At 36.8% G+C, this 10,538-nt stretch overlaps 1 protein-coding gene across 1 annotated transcript; it reads right to left on the bottom strand.

The window, feature by feature from the left end:
• Window positions 1-2,131: 2,131 nt before the first annotated feature.
• LOC150034339 (uncharacterized) lies at window positions 2,132-2,512 on the bottom strand. Its single transcript, XM_090316677.1, has one exon. The coding sequence runs from the start codon at window positions 2,510-2,512 to the stop codon at window positions 2,132-2,134; it is 381 nt and encodes a 126-aa protein (XP_090172803.1).
• Window positions 2,513-10,538: the final 8,026 nt, after the last annotated feature.

Raw genomic sequence — 10,538 nt, 5'->3', positions numbered from 1 at the left:
ATTCTAATCGACTTAAGCATGGCAACGGGAGAGAAAGTTTCTTCATAGTCCACTCCCTCTCTCTGGGTATAACCCTTTGTCGCAAGTCGAGCCATAAAAGTTTGTACTTTACCAACTTGGTCTCGTTTTCTCTTGTAGATCCACTTACAACTAATTGATTTTACATCATTTGGTTGATCTACAAGTTCCCAGACAGAATTGAAGTATATAGACTCCATTTCGAGGTTCATGGCTTTGACCCACTGATCACGGTCCACATATTTTATCGCCTATTTATAGGTCGATGGATCCTCTATACCGTCATCAGGTATGACGACTTGTGTTTCTGTTAAACCCAAGTAACGGTCAGGCTGATAAACAACCCTCCCACTACATCGAGGCATTCTCAACTCTTGAGAAGGATGTGACTGACCAGATGTACTAGTTTTATCTACTACTTTAGTAGATGAACTAGCGTCTTTGGAAATTTCATTCAATACTAGTCTACTGCGAGGTTGATGACTTCTTATGTGGTCTTCCTCTAAGAATGTGGCATTTGTCGATACAAATACCTTATTCTCTTGAGGAAAAAAAAAAAAAAAAAAAAAAAAAAAAAAACCACCTTTTGTTTCTTTTGGATAACCTACAAATAGGCATAGTTTTGAATGACGTTCCAACTTTTTAGGATTTTGCACCAACAAGTGTGTCGGGCATCCCCAAATCCTAAAGTAACATAAACTACCTTTACGCCCTTTCCATAACTCATAAGGTGTTTCTGAAACACTTTTAGAGGGAACGTTATTCAAAATATAGACATCAATTTCTAATGCATGTCCCCAAAAGGAATCAGGTAACTTAGCAAAGCTCATTATTAAGCGAACCATGTCCAACAAGGTTTTGTTTCTTCTTTCAGTTACACCATTCTGCTGAGGCATATTAAGTGTAGAGAGTTGTGACTTGATTCCATGTTCTATCATATAGTCCTGGAATCTTAAGTCCATGTACTCCCCACCTCAATTTGATCGTAGTATCTTAATTGTTTTACCTAACTGGTTCTAAACCTCAGCCTTATATTCTTTGAATTTTTCAAAAGAATCAGACTTGTGATGCATTAGGTAAATATGACATACCTTGAATAATCATCAATAAAACTGATGAAATATTCATACCCACCTCGAGCTTTGACATTCATCGGTCCACAGAGGTCCGAATGTACGAGCTCTAAGGGTATTGTGGCTCTGAGACCTTTTCCAGTAAAAGATCTCTTAATCATTTTTCCCTCAAGACAAGACTCACATGGAGGTAAATAATTGTCTTCTAACTGATTTAGGAGTCCATTCTTAACCAATCTCTCAATATTTTTAAGATTTATGTGACCAAGTATTAGGTGCCAAAGATAGGCATTAGAAGAAACTTTTTGTCTTTTATTCTGAGATTTGGCTGTTCTAAACATCTCAGTATTTAAGACAACTTTTGCTTTAGTTGGTCTTAACTTATATAAGTTGTTTTCAAGCAGAACAAATTTGAATACCTTTTCTGAAAATGAACGCTTCATTAATTTCAAAAGATATTTTATACATTTGTTCTAATACACATGTGATAGATATTAAATTCCGTCTCATTTTAGGAGCATACAAAACATTTTTAAGTATGATATATCTATCGTTGAAAAACAACTTCAAGTCTCCCACTGCTTCGGCCGAGACAACCTCTCATGTTCCAACCTGGTGATCTCGCATTCTTCAAGCTTTTTCTAGGAACTAGTTTCCTGAAAAGAGAAACAAATATGATTAATGGCTTCTGAATCCAATATCCAGGTTGATGTATCATACTCCACTAAACATGTTTCAACAACTAGTAAATCATATTTATCTTGTGCTTCTTTTTCTGCTTTTTTCTCAACAAGGTATTTCGGGCAGTTCCTCTTCCAGTGCCCGTTTTGGTTGCAGTGGAAACATTTTCCTTTTTCTGCAACTTTCTTTTCCTTGTTTGTCATGGGAGTCTTCCCTTTACCCTTCTTTTTCATTTGAACATTTTTGTTCTTTGAAGGTACAGCTTTAGTTTTAGAGGATGATCCTTTTAAAACTTTCTTTGTGGTGACAACATTTGCCTCCACTTCTTTCCCCTTAGACTTTGTAAGAGTTTGAAAACGCTAGAGCTCGTTAAGAAGGGTTGTCAGATTAAACTCTATCTTATTCAGAGAAACATTCATTTGAAAAGGTATGAAGCTCTTCGGAAGAGACTCCATCATAAAGCTAACCTGATTTTCCTCGTCGTTGGCATCACCATTTACTTCAACAATATTGAAATGGACCATCATGTCCAGGACATGTTCTCTAACAAAGGTCCCTTCCTTCATATGCTTATTGTAAATGTACTTAATTGCCTCGTGTCTTAGGATTGAGGAAGGTTGCCCGAACATCTCTTTTAATGAATCCATGATAGCCTTAGCTATGCCCAAGGATTCGTATTTCTTTGCCAATACATCAGTCATGCTGGCAAGAATATAGACACGGGCTTTATCATTAGCCATAACCCGTCGATCATAAGCATCCCAACTAGTTCAGCTAGCATTCGAGGTAGGGGCCTGAGGACATTCCTCAGTTAAGACAAATATCAGGTCATCTATTACTAGTATTGTATTTAGATTGTTTTTCCATGTTGAGTAGTTGTCACCGTTAAGTTTTTCAGAAGCTAATAGTTGAACTAAAGAGCTAGTCGTGCTGAAAAGAAAAACATATCCTTTTTAGTAAAAACACTAATCTTTAAAATCCAATCAAGTTTAGCAAAAAAATAATGTACCCATCATTATTATATTTGCAACGATATTTCAACGGTTTAAAATAACCTTCACCGAGGGGTGATCGACTATTCCTCCATTGAACCAAGACTTTCTTGACTAGATACTATCACCAGAATAACTCTTATTCCTTGAGTAACTTAGTTATCGCTACTTTGGTCAAGAATTTACTAATACTTAGTAATTCTCGTAAGTGTGACCCTCCATTTTCAGACCTCAAAGATGGAATCATTATGCTCCCAAAGTTAGAAAGACAAGAATGAAAACGGACTTGAGAGACCCTATCAATTTCTAGAGTTCGCGGAGTTTCGAATCCTATAATACAGCCCTCCGATTGGTAAGGTCGCTCCAGGGCAGACATGCAGGCGCATTATAAGAATCTCACGGTGCGACCTAATGGAAGAGACTGTAGGATGTGTTGACACACTTCCTTCTCCCACTTACTATGAACAACTTTCCCTATTCATCTTGGTATTGACTCATGCAAACACTCTCCGAATGGAGTCCGCTCCCAGGGCGGCCCAAAGCCAAACATGAATCTCATGGTGTGAACTTTTAGGGATGCTAGAGCTAAAAGTACATTACTTCTCTCCAGCTGAAGTGTTCTAGACAGTTAGGGTATAAAATACTTAGCGATAGATTTCGGCTAACTTAAACATATCCTAAGTCTAGGTGATTCATCCGAGTATAACTTTTATACTGGATTCTTAACCTACGATGTCTAGGTGATAAACAAATTTTATTACCTCACACCGCTCACGCATGCTCATAAAACCGGTCTAACCTAACTCAGATGTCGGCTCGATCTCTAGGTAGTAGGTGTTCCGTGAACCATCAACTTAAAAACCTTCAACCTTAGTCATCTTATCGGACTTTTTGCCAAGATCTTGTCAGGTGAGTTTTCTTATAACTTTGGTTTTACAAGATATCGACCTATTTTCTATGAAAATTGGGATTGCTCGATGGTTAACCCTAAGTGAGCATGCATCTTATCTATATTATAGATTTTAGAAGTCTAGGTTATTTTATAACAATTATAACCCTAGAGCATTCATCTATAACATGCTTCCTTCAAACAAGCATGCTTTAATATAACACTTATATTAAAACTAAGCATGCATTGTATATAATTTATAACACATATAACATATACCAAATGCATGTCACATGCTTTTCCTATGGTAGGGTTTTAAAACTATATAGCATACTATATGTACACATAATCAAACAACATTATACATCACATGCATAATAGGTAAACAACACTAAAGTGGACTGATTTTGGCATTAAAAACAAACAAATTACAGAAATCGGTAACCAGCTTCCCGAAACCAATTTCAAACACTTTGAACTATCTGGAACCGCTCAGAAACCACTTGAACCGGAAAAAAATTACCAAAAACCAAGTTGAACTGGTCAAACTGGCTCAACCAGGTCAAACGAACCGGTCCAGACCGTCTGAACCGACTGGTCAACGCGCGTTGGCACGGTCAACGAAAGCGTGGGGCGGTTCGAGTCGAAAAAAAAGCGCGGGCGCACGGCACACGAAGCTGCTTCGAACCGGGTCGAAACTCGGACTGGCGGTTCGGATCATCGGGTCTGGTGGCCGAAACGGGTCTGGAATCAAAATTCCTTCCATTTTTTACATACCCTATTTTCAACTCTAATGACAACCTATTTTCAACTCTAATGACTCTAACAAAATTACATACCCTTTTTCACACATTAATGCTAATAAACATGTGAGCAATTACAAATTTCCACAAGAAATTTAAAGGAAAAAAATGCCAAAATCGTAAAAAATTCACTCTAGTCCACATTTCATTCAACACTTGAAAGAAAGGAAAAAAAATACCCACCAAAAGCAATTGAGCGTAATTAAAGCATGCTCTGATACCACATGATGGAACACGAGACATACGTAGCAGAATAAGGATCTAATTACACTCTAATTGCTTTTAATTAAAAGGAAAAAACATGCAAAAAAAATAGGAAAATAGTAAATTAAAAAGAAGTAGAGTACAATCTTTGTAGCTCCCGAAAAAAGTTTTTCCTCACTGAATCTCAACCCAAACTCTTCCAGACCACCACTAGAGTTTACCCGCTATTCTCTGGACTCAGAACCAGGTTGTGGGACCCGGTGAATGAAGGAATGAAAAGGGGAAGAAATGGTGGTTCAAGGTTAATGTAAGAAAGATAAGAGAATTTTTTGTGAGAATTTTTGGAAACCAAAAATAGAAAATTTTTCCCCGAAGTAGAGAAAAATATTTCAAAAACCTCTTTTTATTAAACAATTACATGCATCTAATGCATGTAAAAACTCACCAAAATTCTGTTGGGTTTTATGTCCTAAAACTCGCAGTTTGTAAAATGATAAACATTTTCTATTATCAATATACTTGTTATTGATTTCATAAATTGTATGAAAGTCTAAATCCAATATACTAAGACCCATGACTATTGTATGAGTACTTGAACTTTATGTGGAGACATAAGAGTGGATCGGGTTCGAGTAAATAGTTAAAATGATCTATGTACATGAATGAGGCTGGGTACTTTATTCTGGTAACACCATTGGATGCGGCCTACTCTGTAGTTGTTACAAAGAGTTGTAAAGTGCTACATACGATGTGATCCTAATTCGTACATGTTATGACATGAGAGTGGGGGCGTCCTATGCAATGAGTTTACATAAGATCGAGACCAAGAAATAAGTCACTCTTACTTTATAATGATGTTTACTGTTTAAGACTGACTATTTCAGTTAGATGACCTAGGTAACTCGACCTTAATCCTGAGCTAACTATGAACTCCTGTTTATTCGGGATTGCCCTTAGATTTTCATAGTTGAGGGTTGGCTCAACAACGCCGGCTCAATAAGACTCACATTTCAAGGGTAAGACCGGATAGATAGATGGGGACATAGGGTGCAAGACAGAGTTCACGCCTACCCGATTTAAGGATAGAAGAAAGGTTGTTCTCTTAAGTACTGAATCTAGGTCTTGAACAAGGGGCCCCACCCTCTCACTGGGCTGAGAGAGTTTGGTTTGGTGATTGGATCACAAACCAGTTGTTCATTAGAGGATCAGTAGGGACTTTAGGAATAAGACGTAATCTTGGGGGTAAAATAGATATTTGACCCAGCCGTTATTACGAACAACCTATGAAAGGTCGACTTGCTGATTATGGTTAAATCATGTGGACATAATATATCAATAGTGAGGGGAGTGCAACTATGAGCTTTAGTGAAATGACCCATTAGTTAACGAATGGAGATTAATCTGGTCTAATGAGTTTAGCCAATTAATCTCAGATCGTTGGAGCCCATGATCTGTAGGTCTGCGAGGTCCCCCTACTAGCTCGTAACAGACTAGCTCTAGAATAGCGTGATAAGTTAATTTGAAACGTTAAAATTAGTATTAAGGGAATTAGTAATTATATGAGATATAATTATATTTAGTTTTAGAATTAAACGAAATAGGAGAATTTATATATTTAAATATGATTTAAATATATAAAGATGGATATGTGTTAAAATTAATTTAATATTTGATATTAAATTAATTAAGTTTTATTTAATAATTAATTTATGAAATTAATTAATTTTTCATTGTTAAAATCAAATAGATTTTTTAAATCAAAATTTGATTTTTGGATAAAATTGAAAAAGGAAAAGAAAACTAAAACACAAATAGAAAAATGGGTTTTCAATTATCCATCACATAACTAACTCACACATATAGCAACCATTTGCCTTGTCTTCTCCAAGCATGAGCTGCAACTCATGCAACTCTTCTCTTTGCATGTTGATCTACAATATAATGAGAAGATTGGAGTGAAAATCGAGCATGCAATCTATAGAATTTTGAGAGGAAATTCGGTTTGAAGAATGATTCTTCAACATAGATTGCTGCAGTGAGCTCTTCTCCTTCATCCCTTGATTCAAGCTTGTTTTGAGTCCTACAACTCAATCTAGAGCACCAAGAGAATAGTGGGGAAGATCTTGAGGTGGTCTACAATAAGATATGGAGAAGATTGCAGCTGAAGAAGAAGCCTTGAAGAAGTTCTACAAGAGGTATGTCTTGAAACCCATTTTTCTACAGAAGCATGCTTTATATTATGCCAAAATTAGTGAATTTGAATGCTTAGATGATCCTTGTGCTTTCGCTGCAATTGATACAATCCTACAAATTCAACACCTCACAAAGCACTAAACCAAGGTGGGTTATGTGTCATTCTATAATGTTTACATAGTCCACTTAAGTTAGTGGGATTATCCAACAAAAATGTTAGATAATTCCACCAACTCTTAGTCAAGGGCAAAATGGTCCTTTTCTATTTGGTCAAAGTCAAACTTTGACTTTTAGCGAAAAAGTCAACCCTTTGACTTTTTACAGTTTTGACCCTCTTGACTAATTTTGACCTCCCAAACATGAATCCGCATTCATATTTTCGAAATTCAAATCACATTTGAATATAGAGCGCCATACAAAAAATCGATAGCGATATCGCATATACTTGTCGGTTTTAATCCTTTTTCCTAATTCGAATAATTCGAATTAATCCAACATACTGTTCTAAGTTTAATCTATATGAGCTAGCAGGGGGAACTAATGGACCTACAGATCATGGGCTCCAATAATCCGAGATTAACTGGTAAAACTCTTTAACCCAATTAATCAACATTTGTTAACTAATGGGTCATTCCACTAAAGTCCCGGAGTTGCACTCCCCTCACTGTAGATATATTTTTGTCCATCTGATATAACCATAACCAGTAAGTCAATCTTTCACAGGTTGTTAGTGGTCTTGGCTGGGTCAAAATACCATTTTATCCTCGAGAACACTTCTTGTTCCTTCAATACCACCGAACCTCTAAAGAACAATTGATTTGTGGTCCAACCAACAAATCTAGTTCCTCTCAGCCTAATGAGAGGGTGGGGCCCCTTGTTCTTATTATGAAGTCAGCACTTAAGGGAACAACCTATCTACTACCCTTGAGATGGGTAGGAGTGAAGTCCATCTTACACCCTATGTCCCTAACTATTTACCCAGTCTTACCCCTGAAATAGGAGGCTTATTGAGCCAGCGCTGTTGAGTTGCTCTCACCCATGCAGATCTAAGGTAATCCCGAATAAACAAGAGTTCATAATTAGCTCAGGATTGAGATCGAGTTACCTAGGTCATCAAATTTGAATTAGTTAGTTTTAAACAGTAAACGGTGTTATAAAATAAAAGTGACTAAGTCGTGGTCAGTCTTATACAAATTCATTGCATAGGATGTCCCCACTCACACATCTCTATTTGAACGATTCAGGATCACATCGTTTGTACTAACTACAAAATGGGTCGCATCCATAGTGTCCCCAGAACAAGGCGCCCATCCTTATCCCTATACTATAGACCATTTTAGGCTATATACTCAAACTTGATCCATGTTTTATGTCATCACATAAAGTTCAAGTCTATATTAAATAGCCTCAGGACCTTAGTTTATTGGATTAAAGATTAGAATTTCAATAACAATTTTATCGAAAAACAAAACATAATATGTTTATCAATTTACAAACTACGAGTTTTAGGACATAAAATCCAACATCTTATACATAAAGTCAATCATATCATATATAATTAACCAGATTAATCATCTCATATATAATCAAACTCCCTCTTGTCAATTTGAACATTTTAAACTGACCCAAAAACTGATTCTCAACTTGAATCCATTGAGCTACCAAGGGGACCTTATGGACCTATGGTTCGAAGCTCCAACGGTACGTGAATAGTTGATTAAACTCTTTACCCACGAGATCCACCATCCATTAACTGTCAGGCATTCCACTAAAGACCAACAACTGAACTCTTCTTACCACATATATATTTCTGTGTCCATCGGATATAACCAATCATGAGTACGATAACCCTTCACATATGCTCGTAAGTACAACTGGGAAAATTTACTGTTTTACCCCTATAGTTACATCTTTCTCCTTAAGTACCACTGATCCCTCTAATGAACAATACAACATAGTCTTATTATGTGTGAACCCCTCTCGAGCCATGAGAAGGTGTGTCGCGCCACATCGTTCAAGCCCCGGGATCAACCCTTAAGGGAGCAATTTATCTACTTACCTCTACTTTGGGAAAAGAGTGAATTCCATCTTGTGTACCTGAGTTCCCAGCTCCCAAATCAGACGAATCTCCAAAGTGGTATGTTTAAGTCGACGTACTGGCCACTCGCACCCATGCAAATCAAAGGACCGTTCTCAATGGCAGGAGTTCTCAACTCACTTAGGATTGAGGTCATGTTGTCTATGGTCATCCTAGTGAAGTGAAGTCTTTGTCATGAACGACGTTATATAACGAGACGTTAACACTTCGTGGTCAGGCCTTATACAAACTCTTTGTATAGGACGCCCCCGCTCGCATGTCCCCATATAAATGATCACGATCAGACCATCTGTGGCAAGTCACAACACTTGTAACCATTCCATAAAGTGGGCCGCATCCGTAATGTTACAAGGATAAGGTTTCCCACCTATATCCATATACGACAGACCATTTTGGTTATCACTTAAGATATGATCCACTTGTATGTCATCACATACATGCTTAAGTTACATAATGACAACCAGAGATTTTAGTTTATTGGTTTGTGGTAAAGCAAGTAAAACATCCAATTTGCAAAGTCAAGAAGTGAAGTAAATATCATATATTCTATATCACAAGCATTCGTACAAACTGTTTACAAACTACATAACACAAGACTTTAGGGCATCATCCTCAACAGTTTCATCTAGTCAAACATATCATTCTCAAGTGTTGAGAGAGCCTCGATGTAGTGGAAGGATTGTAACCCAACCTACTCGCTATTTGGGTTTAACAGAAACTAAAACTGTCATATTAGATGAGAAGGTTGAAGATCCATCATCTTTCAAGAAGGCAGTGGTTGATGTTGACAAAAATGAATGGATCAAAGCCAAGGAACAAGATATGGAGTCTATGCACTCCAATTATATATGGAAACTTGTAAATCAACCTAATGGAGTTAAACCCATAGGTTACAAATGGATCTACAATAGAAAACTAGGTGTAGATGGAAAGGTGCAAACCTTTAAGGCTAGACTAGTAACAAAGGGTTATACTCAGGTTGAGGGAGTGGATTATGAAGAAACTTTCTCACTTGTTGCTATGATTTAGTCTATCTGGATTCTCTTATCTATTGTCACATATTATGACTATGAGATATGACAAATGGATGTCAAGACTGCCTTTTTGAATGGTAATCTCGACGAAACCATATACATGACCCAACCAAAGGGATTTATTAAACAAGGTCAAGAGAAAAAAATTTGCAAGCTTAATCGGTCCATTTATGAATTGAAACAAGCATTTCTATCTTAGAATATAAGGTTTGATGTTGTAGTCAAATCTTATGGCTTTGATCAAAATATTGATGAGCCTTGTGTTTATAAGAAGATCATCAACAGTTCAGTAACTTTTATTGTGTTGTATGTGGATGACATCCTACTCATTGGGAATGAGGTAGGTTACCTGACTACTATTAAACAATTGCTAGCTACTCAATTCCAAATGAAAGATTTGGTTGAAGCACAATTTGTTCTAGAGATCCAAATTATAAGGGATCGAAAGAACAAATCACTAACTTTGTCTTAGGCATCATATATTGGCAAAGTGCTTGTCAGAAATTCGATGCAAAATTCCAAGAAGAGTTTGTTACCTTTCAGGCATGGAATT

This window comes from Benincasa hispida, chromosome 8 (assembly GCF_027475165.1).
Source record: "Benincasa hispida cultivar pf3 chromosome 8, pf3_genome.v1.1, whole genome shotgun sequence".
Classification (NCBI taxonomy): Eukaryota; Viridiplantae; Streptophyta; class Magnoliopsida; order Cucurbitales; family Cucurbitaceae; genus Benincasa; species Benincasa hispida.
This window is presented reverse-complemented; position numbering and strand designations above follow the sequence as displayed.

Bases quoted from the DNA above. Each gene is read 5' to 3' on its own strand.
- LOC150034339 (XM_090316677.1), bottom strand. From the start codon at position 2,512: ATGGCTAATGATAAAGCCCGTGTCTATATTCTTGCCAGCATGACTGAT.